This window comes from Scyliorhinus torazame, chromosome 15 (assembly GCF_047496885.1).
Source record: "Scyliorhinus torazame isolate Kashiwa2021f chromosome 15, sScyTor2.1, whole genome shotgun sequence".
In the NCBI taxonomy this organism is placed as follows: domain Eukaryota; kingdom Metazoa; phylum Chordata; class Chondrichthyes; order Carcharhiniformes; family Scyliorhinidae; genus Scyliorhinus; species Scyliorhinus torazame.
In genome coordinates this window covers 168174422-168188305 of record NC_092721.1, presented here as the reverse complement: position 1 = coordinate 168188305, position 13884 = coordinate 168174422, and the positions used below count along the sequence as shown (strand labels likewise).

The 13884-nt window shown below is 44.8% G+C and overlaps 1 protein-coding gene across 2 annotated transcripts in view; it reads left to right on the top strand.

Annotated features, from left to right (window-relative positions):
- LOC140391967 (LHFPL tetraspan subfamily member 6 protein) overlaps positions 1 to 5689 on the top strand; it is a 244909-nt gene extending 239220 nt beyond the window's left edge. For both annotated transcript variants that reach the window (XM_072477068.1, XM_072477069.1), the window contains exon 4: positions 992 to 5689. In XM_072477068.1, coding sequence (XP_072333169.1) covers positions 992 to 1110 — 119 coding nt within the window. In that variant the 3' untranslated portion in view covers positions 1111 to 5689. The remainder of the gene's footprint in view (positions 1 to 991) is intronic.
- Positions 5690 to 13884: the final 8195 nt, after the last annotated feature.

Here is a 13884-nt window from a genome sequence, read left to right as displayed (position 1 = left end):
GGGTGACTGTCTGTGTGGAGTTTTCACTTTCTCCCCTTGTCTATGTGGGTTTCCTCAGGGTGCTCCGGTTTCCTTCCACAGTCCAAAGATGTGCAGGTTAAATGGATTGGCCATGATTAATGCGTGGGGTTCCGGGAATAAGGCGGGGGAGTGGACCGAGGCAGGGGCTCCTTCAGAGGGTCGGCGCAGACTCGATGGGCCGAAAATTCTCCTTCTGCCCTATAGATGCCATGGAATGTTAACCTTTACGATACAGGGCGGGATTTTCCGACCCTTACCGTCAGCGGGATCCTCCGGTCCTGCTGAAGTTGACCCCTACCATGGGTTCCCCGGTGGCGGGATACGCAAATTTCCATCAACTTTGGCAGGATTGGAAGATCCCGTTGCCAGCCAATGGCATGCTGCCTTTCCACAAGGATGGGGGGGTTGTGGGTGGGGCGGCTGGAAAATTCCGGTGCAAGTTCATTGCTATTCGGCTTCCAGAGGCTGCCAATGAGTCGTCTTGCCCAGCTGCAAGCTTTGTTGGATTTCCTCATTTAAGATTGTTGCAACACAATCATATTAATACCACTGTCTGCTATTTTAACAGAGCATTAGCCCATGTAAAATTAAGAGTTCAGCTCTTCCATCGAAACAACAGAGAAGAATTTGATATGAGTGCGACAAATACTTATATAATAACAGTGCCCACAGTAGTTCTTAGGCTTACGTTTATGACTATGGGGAAGTACCTGGTTTCTGTCTCATTCTGTACTTAGTCCAAATTCCATCCGTGACTGGGAACTTACTGTGTGACAAATCCAGTGGCACTTTGGAAAGCTCAGTTCTGTGGGTAGAACGTGTACGGTCTCACGTGTACGTGAGTGAAAGTTTCAAATAGACGTGGTAGTTGAATTTCTTACAGAAACTCGACATCTTTGACTCGAAAGCTGAACGTGAAGCCAGGTTTGGCACTATTAGAATTAACACAGTTGTATTTATTTATTTATAGGTACATGTCAGCTGGGATGGGCCTATTACTGTACTGGAGGAGGGGCAGCGGCTGCAATGCTTCTCTGCACTTGGCTGGCTTGCTTTGCTGGCAAAAAACAGAAACAGTATCCATACTGAAACCCCAAATAAGGACAGTTAAACCGCTCTGAGCAAGAGGTCTGTGGAGGAGTAAAATCACAGGCAAAACATTTCATGGAACTTTTCCAATGCTTCCTTCTTGAACTCATTCGTAATGGGATACAAAATCTGAAATGAGAAGATTGCAAGCTGCAAATCAATCTAAGGAAAAGACTTGAGGTCTGCATTTATGATATTTCTTTTCTTCTAAGCATTTGTCTCTCGGATGTATAGCGCCAATGCCTTCAAGATCATTAAAGAGGAAGGATTGCCTTGGACAAGTTCTCTCTGTACAGCGTGCCCCCTGCTCAAAATCCCTTATTTTACAGAATGGGCTCGCCGTCTAGTATTGTTGCTGAGTCAAGAACAAAGGGAGACCCTCGAGGAAGACAATCCTGTTTGTTTGGCCACTGGTGACACCATTGATGGAGAGCATCCTAAAATGGCCCCGTAGCAAAGAGTGGGTGAGAAAGAACTGATTACAAAGCAGCCAGTCGCTTGTTTTCCTGCTGTCGGTGGCCCAAGGGCTCCACTCAAGCTGCTTTAAAGTCACGCCTTCTGTTTGCTTCACGATTGCTTTGTAGGTTACAGAGAGCACCCGCTCCTCGGAGGGAGTCGGTCTCCTGGCTGGCAGTAATAGTCATAGTCGTTTTCTAGCAACAGTATTGCGGTGAGTTTTAGTCTTCTCTGGAAAAGATAGGTCAGTTTGAATGAATAGCTTTCCCATGCACCCTTCTTCATCTTTTAGTAACGTTCTTCAAAGGACCAATTTATAGTAAAAGCTTTTTTTTTATACATACATGTACATGATTATATATATAATTATATACCCATATTTACACATTTCCATTTTGGAAAAAAATGTATGTTTATAATTTGGTGACAATGTTAAAGCCTAGTAAATGTTTGTAATAGCAGTATTTTACATTGTGTATCATATTATCATGTCATGGTAGATTGTATCCAACACGTATACACTTCATTATATAAGTTCATACAGTACAAATTTGTGTCAGTGTTTTGCTGTTATAATATACAGTTAACAGTCAGTTTCTATGCAAATATTTAACAAATCCTGTGAAAATCAAAAAGAAAGAAGATTTAGGACTGGACTTTCCTCATTGCATCAAGGCAGGGGTTCTACCCAACACCAATCATGCCATGAATCCAGCCCAATTTCTTGGGTTAGGGATCATTAAGTCTGCAAGGTTGACTCGCGGTGACATTCTTATCAACAAGTGGGGGTCATCCCTTCCCCCAACCCACCGCAAACACGGAAAATTTCTGTGGTTCCGCAGCAAGACCACTGCTGCCACACCAGCTGACATGAAACCAAGGCTAAAGGGATCACAAAGATCAGAGGTAAAATTCACTATTGGGGCTCAAACTGAGCCACGTCCCAACAAAGCGAAGGAGTAATTGGAAGGAGAGAAAAGCACCAGATGCAGGGCTCTTTCCCTTATAAATGGTGATAGGGCAGTGTTGGAATGAGCTGCTGACCTAGGGATTACCATCACCCCTTGCCTGTTGGTCCCTAAAACGACTGAACCCATCGTAGACGACAGGGCCCAAGGCTTCCTGCGGTAATCTACCTGCAATGGGCATGGTGACACAGGTGGGGCGGGGCAGGAAGGCAGCGGCAATCCTCACTGCTTCATTTTCCCACCAGTTCCACCATTACCCCACCTGATTTGAGGGCTAAGGATGATCCAAGCCTTGTGTCTACTTACAACTTCAACAACCAAAAATTACACACTCCTGACTAGTCAGAAGTCATTAGTGCATCAATAGTACACTAAGAGGGCATGGAATAGAGAATACATGTCTGTACAGCAGAATCTATCTGGTAACCCTGGGTATTATGTCCGTCTTAGACAAAACTCCACAATCAACATTAACTTTACTCTGAGGAACCACCTGGCTTGCAGGTGTGAAAAGTCAATAGTCAGCCCCTTTGCCTGGACAGTTCAAATCAGGCTTGGACTAAAAACACACTGAGCAGCTTGCGGGAGCAATTAACATTTCATGTCCACGCCACAATGGAATTTTGGGTCCACAGTCGAGAGACAATTGACTGGCTCTTGCACCTTTAAGAAGTATCAAACAAATATTTGGGCTACCAACACTTGTTGAGTTGAAAATCCGCATGTGACTTGAAAGCCAAAGCTTTCTAATCCAAATTAAACTTCTGCACATCAACCAAAAAACAAATGTGAACACATGTAGATTAAGTAAGAACTAGGAGCAGGAGTAGGCCATCTGGCCCCTCGAGCCTGCTCCGCCATTCAATTAGATCATGGCTGATCTTTTGTGGACTCAGCTCCACTTTCCGGCCCGAATACCATAACCCTTAATCCCTTTATTCTTCAAAAAACTATCTATCTTTATCTTAAAAACATTTAATGAAGGAGCCTCAGCTGCTTCACTGGGCAAGGAATTCCATAGATTCACAACCCTTTGGGTGAAGAAGTTCCTCCTAAACTCAGTCCTAAATCTACTTCCCCTTATTTTGAGGCTATGCCCCCTAGTTCTGCTTTCACCCGCCAGTGGAAACAACCTGCCCGCATCTATCCCATCTATTCCCTTCATAATTTTATATGTTTCTATAAGATCCCCCCTCATCCTTCTAAATTCCAATGAGTACAGTCCCAGTCTACTCAACCTCTCCTCGTAAACCAACCCCAGGTTACCCTACAGGTAATGTCATTGTAATGTACAGTGATTACACTGTAACAATGAATTGAACAATTCAATTCTTTTGTAAATTCCTCGTAGTTGCCGAGCGAAATAGTAGAGTTAGAATTTCAAATGTGCGCTGACTAAGGACTAAGGTTTATCACAATGGACGCATATTGATCATGCTCAGAAACATGCCATCAAAGCACAATGTCAAATGAGTATTAAAAATATGAGGTCTGAAAATTGTTGGTGAGTTTGTTGAGGTCTTTCCAAAATCTTGGGTAAATTCCCAATCCTAGTAATGGCCTGGAGGAACACGAGCCAAATGATTAAGCATTTATACTTAGTATAGATGCTAAATCTGTCAGTGTTCATAATGGTCCCCGTTCCCCAAAGTAAGTTGATGATTTATAATATCTTAATATCACTAGCTGAAGATACTTAGCTTTGCTTACATTTTATTGGCCCTCCAATGTTTCCCAGACCTCAACGTGTGAAAACATCAATGTTACATTGTATATGAAGAGGTCACTGCCTCCCCATTAGTTTACCAAGTAATTATAGAGTAGTGTGCTTTTTAAAATCTCACTAATTCAGACTAGTGGAGAGAACAGAATTGAACGCAGCATATCATAGAATCTAGGTCATCACCAACAACTTGCTTTACATGTAGTATGGATCCCAGAAGACTTCAAAATTAGATATTGAGGATTTACAGGAAAGGGAAATTAATTTGAGTAGGACTTCGTAAGCATGGAGAAGTTGGTGCATTGAACCTCCCTTGAACAAGGATTTCACTGTGAATGGAAATCTCACGAGAACGTTGAACTATGTGAGGGTAAATTTTAACTTATGTTGACTTCAATGAAGGAAAAACCTATGTGCATAACAGATGGGTTATTAGTTAATGCCTATTTTGCAACCCCATCAATGTTTACTTTCTCCCCAAAACCTTCTGTAATCCCATCCACCGACTGTTTTCAGAACTCTAATATTTGAAAGGGCCAACATATCTCAAGATTGGCAGGATGGAGTGGTATATGTAAAAGCTTGGATGAAATATGCCATGAAGATTTGGGATGGGAATTCTCAACTGAAATATGTCCACTCATGCATTGCCAATGTCAGCCGTGCCGAGAGTGAAGGCAAAATGATTCACTATGGGGCAGGCGAGGATGGCTAATTAAAGGAACAGTCATGATCGGTCCAGCTCCTGGTGTCTGGTGAATAGTTGTGGGCAGAGAACATGGGACAGGTTGTCACTTTTGGCTGCAGTTACCCTATGGCTTGCTGTTGATTCGAGAAGCAGAGAACAAAATAACTTAAACAAGATGGGTGTGCACCTCACATACCAAGAAAATCTTAACATCTATTGCCCTCTACTGGTCCAGCTGGATACTGTTATAAGGTGGGATTTTTCTTCAGGCGGAGCAGGAGTTGCTGTTTTTTATAGTCCTAGACAAAAATGCTCTTACATGCATATATAAAGAAGTAGGTTTAAAGTAAAATTCTCATACGTGCAAATTTCTACATCAATAAGTATTGCCTCAATCGGGCTTTAGACATACTGACTAAATTACTGTGTGTAAAATGAAGATTTATGACTAGTAGGTCTGCCACTGAGGGACCACAAACATTTTTCTCTAACCTCTTAATTGTTTGTAAACTTTCCAAACAATCATTTCAAGGAATGTTGAAACTGAATGCAATTCAGAACCTAAAGTTATGTTTTCACCGTCTCTACTTGTGATTCTCAATGGTGTAATTTCAAATCTGTATTTCCTTCCAATTTGCAATTTTTAATACTCTGTAATAAGCCATTGCAACTGTCAGCTGACAGATTTGCAGCCAACACTATGTACTTTTGATTGGGCCATTAAAGTACCTACAGCTGCTTTAACTTTTTAGCGTCAAGGTTTCATTTATTGCAGAGCTGCCGTTTTGATGAAGTAATTTAAATGGGTTGCAATTAACCATATTAGTTTTTTCCACTGTCACATACAGGTGAAGAAGGGTGCAATGACTCCCCCTTTAAAATCATCGGTTGGTTGATCATACGAAGAAGCTGGATTCTCCAGTCTCCCGGCCGTGTATATCCCGGCGACGCGCTGTTTGTTGACGGCAGGATTCTCTACTCCTGCCATTTTGTCACTGGGAATCCCCATTGAAGCCACCCCGCCCATGGGTTTCCCAGCGGGAACAGAGAATCCCAACGGCTGGAAAATTCCGGCCAAGTTTTTTTTCAAACTTTATATGGACTAATGTGCCATTTCAGTTTGACGTGCTAATTGTAAAGATCTCAATCAGCCAGCGTTCCTTGAGTTTAAACCAAGAAGGGGTTGTTTTTTTTACTGTGCTAAAAACCCACTCAAGTAAAGATAGCTACATTTTTTAAAAGGTGAACACGCATCCCAAATGTCACAACGCACACATAAACACAAGCATACAAAAGTACAAGTTACAAATGGAGGAGGTTAACTTTCGGTCTAATTAATTTTCAACAAGATAAGACAAGTGCATTAAGAATTCACTGATTAAATGTCCTTTACGCTGTTATTCATGGCGGAGGCAGCTTTTAAAGCTGTAGATCTTGTTTTTTTTCTCTCCAGGAAATGATGCTTAGGAATTTGAACTCTTATTTTGAATTTCTTTGTCTGCTGTGTGATATCAGTGGGCAGGGTTCAAGTTAGTAGAGAGTGGGAGGGGAGGCAGACAACATTCGGCCTGCTGGTACCATCTGCTTTTCAGGTGTCACTTTTCAGACTGCGCCAAAGCAGGCAGGGTTTTACCACGGACGAGATGTCAAAATGCTGACTATGGTCACATGACCTCTATCCACGATGATCGAGTGTTTCACAGATGTAATTGATCAGCTTATGTCTGGGCAGACCTTGGCTATTATGTTCCAGACTAGGTGATTACTTTTTAATGCCCAAGCCATCAGGCGCAATTTAACAGAAACATTTCAAAGTGTCATTTTCGGCATGTTTGCTGGGGTGTTTATCACTATCTTTTTCGGTGAGATCCACACCAGTATTTACCCACACTTCGGGCAAAATCGAACGGATGTACCGCGTCCGACTCGGCGCAATGTGGGCGGTTAATTTTTACCCAGCTCGCTATCCCTCACGAGAACAAACAGGCTCTCACGAGACATCGCGATCAGGGGCGGGATTCTCCTCTACCCGGAGGGGCGGGGGTTTCCGGCGCCGAGGAGTGGCGTGAACCACTCCGGCGTCGGGCTGCCCCAATGGTGGGGAAGGGGCTTGGCGCCACGCCAACAGGCGCCGAAGGGTCTCCGCCAGCCGGCGCGAGTTGGCGCATGCGCAGGAGCGCCAGCGTGTGCTGGCGTCATCCCAGCGCATGCGCAGGGGGATTCATCTCCGAGTCGGCTATCGTGGAGGACCACAGCGGCCGACATGGAACAATAGAGTGCCCCCATGGCACAGGCCCGCCCGCGGATCGGTGGGCCCCGATAGCGGATCAGGCCATCGTGGGGGCACCTCCCGGGGCCAGATCCCCCCGAGGACCCCGGAGTCGCCCGCGCCACCAGGTCCTGCCGGTAAGGCCCTACTCTAATTTACACCAGTGGGATCGCAAAAAACGGATGGCCACTCGGCCCATCACGGGCCGGAGAATCGCCGGGGGGGACCGCTGCCAGCTGCCGCCGACCAGCACGGCCCGATTCCCGCCCCTGCTAAATCTCCGGCGTCGGAGAATTCAGCAGCCGGCGGGGGCGGGATTTACGCCACCCCCCGCGTGATTCTCCGACCCGGTGGGGGGGGCCGGAGAATCCCACCCCTGGATCCTACCCACAATGAGGTAAGACCTAAATTTAGTGGTTAGCACTGTTGCTTCACAGCGCCAGGGTCCGGGTTCGATTCTCGCTTGGGTCACTGTCTGTACGGAGTGTGCACCTTCCCCCCATGTCTGCGTAGGTTTCCTCCGAGTGCTCCGGTTTCCTCCCACAAGTCCCGAAAGATGTGCTGTTAGGTGAATTGGACATTCTGAATTCTCCCTCAGTGTACCCGAATAAGCGCCGGAATGTGGCGACTAGGGGCTTTTCACAGTAACTTCCTTGCCGTGTTAATGTAAGCCTACTCGTGACAATAATAATGATTATTATTATTACATTTGCATATTTAAGTATGCAGTTCGGCTGACTTGAATTTTTAAAAAACATTTTTATTTACAATATTTCAATATAACATCTTTACATGCATATACGTACAATAGTTTCAATATTTCAACCCTTCCAACCCCCCAAACCCAAAAGAAAGAACAACCAATCCCCTATGCTTCCCCTTTAGGCATACGGCATGCTTGCCTTCATTGGCCGGGGCATTGAGTATAAGAATTGGCAAGTCATGTTGCAGCTGTATAGAACCTTAGTTAGGCCACACTTGGAGTATAGTATTCAATTCTGGTCGCCACACTACCAGAAGGATGTGGAGGCTTTAGAGAGATGCAGAAGAGATTTACCAGAATGTTGCCTGGTATGGAGGGCATAAGCTATGAGGAGCGATTGAATAAACTCGGTTTGTTCTCACTGGAACGAAGGAGTTTGAGGGGCGACCTGATAGAGGTATACAAAATTATGAGGGGCATAGACAAAGTGGATAGTCAGAGGCTTTTCCCCAGGGTAGAGGGGTCAATTACTAGGGGGCATAGGTTTAAGGTGAGAGGGGCAAGGTTTAGAGTAGATGTACGAGGCAAGTTTTTTACGCAGAGGGTAGTGGGTGCCTGGAACTCACTACCGGAGGAGGTAGTGGAAGCAGGGACGATAGGGACATTTAAGGGGCATCTTGACAAATATATGAATAGGATGGGAATAGAAGGATACGGATCCAGGAAGTGTAGAAGATTGTAGTTTAGTCGGGCAGTATGGTCGGCACGGGCTTGGAGGGCCGAAGGGCCTGTTCCTGTGCTGTGCATTTCTTTGTTCTTTGTTCTTCCCCCCTCCAACATCTGACGGTGACCAACTTGCTGAAATAAGAAATAACTGGCTGCTACCTCAGATAGAACCTTTCAGCCGACCCTCTCATTACATACTTGATTTTTTTCCAAGTACAAAAACTCCATCAGCTCACTTAACTACGCCACGACACTGGGTGAGGCCACCATACCTCCACCAATCAGAACTCGTGCTCAGGCCTTTAAAGAAGAGAAGGTGAGTAATTCCATCTTCGCACCTGTCTGCAACTCTGGTAAATCAGAGATCCCAAAAATAGCCACCAACGGTCATCGTTCCAAATCAGCTCCAAGAATTCCTGATATGGTGCTGAAGAAGGAGACCCAGAAGCTCATAAGCTTAGTATATCCAAAAGAAACCACTCATTTGTGCCCCAGCCACAATGCCATACGCACTACCTTGAATTGAATCAGGCTTAGCCTAGTGCATGAGGAGATAGAATTGACTCTATAAAGAACCTCATTCCACCCTCCCCCAATCTCATGGCCCAACTCCTCCTTCCATTTCCTCTTAATCTCATCCAACAGGACCTTCTCCATTGACATCAGCTGACCATAAATCTCCAACACTCTCCCCTCACATATGGTTAAATGAGTCTAATGGCTCATTTAAGCGAGGGTGAGATCCAGATCACGGTATTTTGCGAGATCTGGTTAGATCAGTGAGGCGAGCGGTGCGTCATAAATCTCGCGAGTGACCTCTCGCAAGATTTAACAGCCTTGCTGCCTCAAGGAATCGGGCAAGACAGGGCTGTTTGATCACGTACATGATTTATGAATGACGCATTCAAGGACTTTCCAAATTTTTCCGCCCACCCATGATGATGCCCACCAGTGTTGGGTTTGGAAAAACCATGCCCTGAATCTAAAAAGAACATAGCAACATATTTCAAGACTAACCATTGTCTCTGTCGACTCTCTGGGTCTCCATTCTGACAAAGTGGAATGTAAATTGCATAGTGATGCAAGTGGTGGCCAATTTCAGTTTCAGTCTATCTTTGAAGTAATCCTTGAAATTCCACAGGAAGGCTGTCTGGACTTGTCCTTATTGTTATCCATATTGGTAACTTTCAGAAACTTGACCAACTTGCAGTTGTAGATGTCAGGTGACCTCTGGCAGCCATTTTAATGTCTTTGTTTTAACAATTGAAATGGCCTTTTTTTAAAAACCCATACATGAGTCCAGCAGATGAAATTGTAGTTTAATATTTATTTATTATCAACACACCTCTGTAACACCAAGTAAATATATTTTAATTTCTAATTAGATGAAACCAGTCAATTAAAGCATTTAATCATACTCACACCATGAATGGTGTTGAAAAAGCTAAAACTGAAGCAGAACCTAAGTTAGAAATATCTCAGTATAAATGGCTTGTTCCTATGTCATAATTTTTATGTACCAGTAATCCATCTGTCTTCATCAGTCAGCTTGTGATCACTTGAGGTTAAGAATTTTTCTCTGACTCCTGAGGGTAATCAAGTGAAAATCAGTTTAGCTCTCTGATAATTCAGCAAGTTTATTTAGTGTGTTATACAAACCAGAGAGGTGACAGATTTAATCTGCTGTGTTAAAGAAACGATTGGTTTCAACACTTGTTTATTAGGAGAGGGGAAATCTGTTGCAGCTCCTGCTTCTAACAGTTGCAACAATTCCTGTTGGAAGTCTGTTGATCCTTTTTTCTTTATTCTTTGCTGGGGTGTGTGTGTCCTTGAACTGAGTGGCTTTTCAGAGGGTATTTAAGAGCCAACCATGCTGTTGTAGATCTGCGATCACATGTAGGCCAGGCAAGGTAGGGACATCCCATTTCCTGCCCTCAATGGGCTTTATGACAATAGAAGTCAGCTGCCATTTGCATGTCGATGAAACCCAGCCCCATCTCCCCAATAACTGTCCCAAATGCCTCCATCGCCTCTATATTATCAGGTTGATTTACTGACCCACAATCTTGGATGAATTTCAATTGATTCAGCCCACTGCCTCTTTGATTGGCCACCAGCCCTCTCATGTCTTCTGTTAAATTTAAGAAGCTGTGGGATGAGGCCTTCGAGTGGCCATTAATTGCCGCCTTAAAGGCCTGAATTTGTGTAGGCCAGGTGGCCCTCCAGGTGCCTTGTCATCACTCATAAGACTGTGGGGAGGACGGGCAGGCAGTGGACGGGCAGGTTGCTGATATCTTGGTGCCTTATTTTATGGGTCCACTCGTTCGCTTTCCCCACTACAGCTGACCCCTAAAATCCAGCCCATCTCTTGAATGTCTTTAAGCAGAAGCACATTGATAAGGAAGAGAACATAATGGTGTAGGGGTTGAAGATGCTTTGGCTCTGATCTAAAAGTGAGTAGTTTAGGTAGCAGGGGTCCCATCAAAAGTGGACATTGGGGAAGAGACATTGAAGGGCGCTGGTGTGGTCGCCAGCTCAAAGATTGTAGAGTGATTGAGAAGGATGAGGAGTAATAATGCATCTCTGTCACAGTCACAGAGGATGTAATTTGTAAATGTTTATGTGCTATTCAACCACACGGCCTATGACAGTTTAGCCTAATCCTAACTTCACTAATGTTTACACATTCATCCTTTGCAGCATGGGCAATTAATCGAAGCAAGAATTCTGTCCGATTCCCCTGCCCTGCTGCCCACATAAAAGCTGCCTAATATCCTTATTACCATTAACCTGACTGAGATTACTGTTGGGAATGTTGGTGATGGGCGGGAGGAGGTTATTAATGTCATGCTGGCAGGGGTAGTATTTGGCTGTAAGGCCGTCGAAAAGTGTGTGACTAAATATTTAAGTAAAATTTTAGTCAGGACCACAAAAGATACCTTAAGAACAGTGTCATAGATATCATAGAATTTACAGTGCAGAAGGAGGCCATTGGGCCCATCGAGTCTGCACCGGCTCTTGGAAAGAGCACCCTACCCAAGGTCAACACCGCCACCCTATCCCCATAACCCAGTAACCCCACCCAACACTAAGGGCAATTTATCATGGCCAATCCACCTAACCTGCACATTTTTGGACTGTGGGAGGAAACCGGAGCACCCGGAGGAAACCCACGCACACACGGGGAGGATGTGCAGACTCCGCACAGACAGTGACCCAAGCTGGAATCGAACCTGGGACCCTGGAGCTGTGAAGCAATTGTGCTATCCACAAGGCTACCGTGCTGCCCCTAGTGTCCAGTGGGTAGCACGATGGTGCAGTGGTTAGCCTCGCGGCACCGAGGTCCCAGGTTCGATCCCGGCCCCAGGTCACTGTCCATGTGGAGTTTGCACATTCTCCCCGTGTTTGTGTGGGTTTCGCCCCCACAACCCAAAAAGATGTGCAGGGTAGATGAATTGACCACTCTAAATTGCCCCTTAATAGTTAACACGTGGCTGAAAGAGTGGTGTGGGAAAGAGGGGTTCCTTTTCATGGGACACTGGCATCAGTTTTGGGACAGGGGGGACCTATACCATTGGGATGGTCTCCACCTGAACCGAGCTGGGACCAGTGTTCTGGCGAAAAGAGTAAATAGGGTGGTCAATAGGACTTTAAACTAGAGATTGGGGGGAAGGGAAAATCAAAGAACCAAGAGGTGAAGTAATCAGTGGGAAGCGTAGCTGCTTAGGAATACAAAAAAGCACGAAAAGACAAAACTCAGGAGAGGTTACGATAGTCCCCATCCCACAAAATATGACACAGTGTATGGAAAGGCTCAGTAAACCAAGGTCCACCACACTAAGAAAACAAAAAGGGACGGACGGTCAATAGAGAATTAAAGGTGCTATATTTAAATGCGCGCAGTGTACGGAACAAGGTAGATGAGCTTGTGGCCCAGATTGTGACTGGCAGGTATGATGTGGTAGGCATCACAGAGACATGGTTGCAGGGGGTTCAGGACTGGCATTTAAACATCCAGGGATTCACAACCTATCGAAAAGACAGAGAGGTGGGCAGAGGGGGCGGGGTTGCCTTGTTAATTAGGAATGAAATTAAATCAATAGCACTAAACGACATAGGGTCAGATGATGTGGAGTCTGTGTGGGTAGAGTTTAGGAACCACAAAGGCAAAAAAAACATAATGGGAGTTATGTACAGGCCTCCTAACAGTGGTCAGGACCAGGGGCACAAAATGCACCATGAAATAGAAAATGCATGTCAGAAAGGCAAGGTCACAGTGATCATGGGGGACTTCAATATGCAGGTGGACTGGGTAAATAATGCTGCCAGTGGACCCAAGGAAAGGGAATTCATTGAATATTTACAGGAGGGCTTTTTGGAACAGCTTGTGATGGAGCCCACGAGGGAACAGGCCATTCTGGGCTTAGTGTTATGTAATGAGACAGACTTGATTAAAGACCTTAAAGTAAGGGAACACTTAGGAGGCAGTGATCATAATATGGTAGAATTCAATCTCCAATTTGAAAGAAAGAAGGTAGAATCAGATGTAAAGGTGTTACAGTTAAATAAAGGTAACTACAGGGGCATGAGGGAGGAACTGACGAAAATCGACTGGGAACAGAGCCTAGTGGGAAAGACAGTAGAACAGCAATGGCAGGAGTTTCTGGGAGTAATTGAGGACACAGTACAGAGGTTCATCCCAAAGAAAAGAAAGGTTATCAGAGGGGGGATTAGGCAGTCATGGCTGACAAAGGAAGTTAGGGAATGCATCAAAGCAAAAGAGAAAGCCTATAATGTGGCAAAGAGTAGTGGGAAGTCAGAAGATTGGGAAGGCTACAAAAACAAACAGAGGATAACAAAGAGAGAAATAAGGAAAGAGAGGATCAATTATGAAGGTAGGCTAGCCAGTAACATTAGGAATGATAGTAAAAGTTTCTTTAAATACATTAAAAACAAACGGGAGGCAAAAGTAGACATTGGGCCGCTCCAAAATAACGCTGGTAATCTAGTGATGGGAGACAAGGAAATAGCTGAGGAACTAAATAAGTACTTTGCGTCAGTCTTCACAGTAGAAGACATGAGTAATATCCCAACAATTCCGGAGAGTCAGGGGGCAGAGTTGAATATGGTAGCCATCACAAAGGAGAAAGTGCTAGAGAAACTAAGAGGTCTAAAAATTGATAAATCTCCGGGCCCAGATGGGCTACATCCTAGAGTTCTAAAGGAGATAGCTGAAGAAAT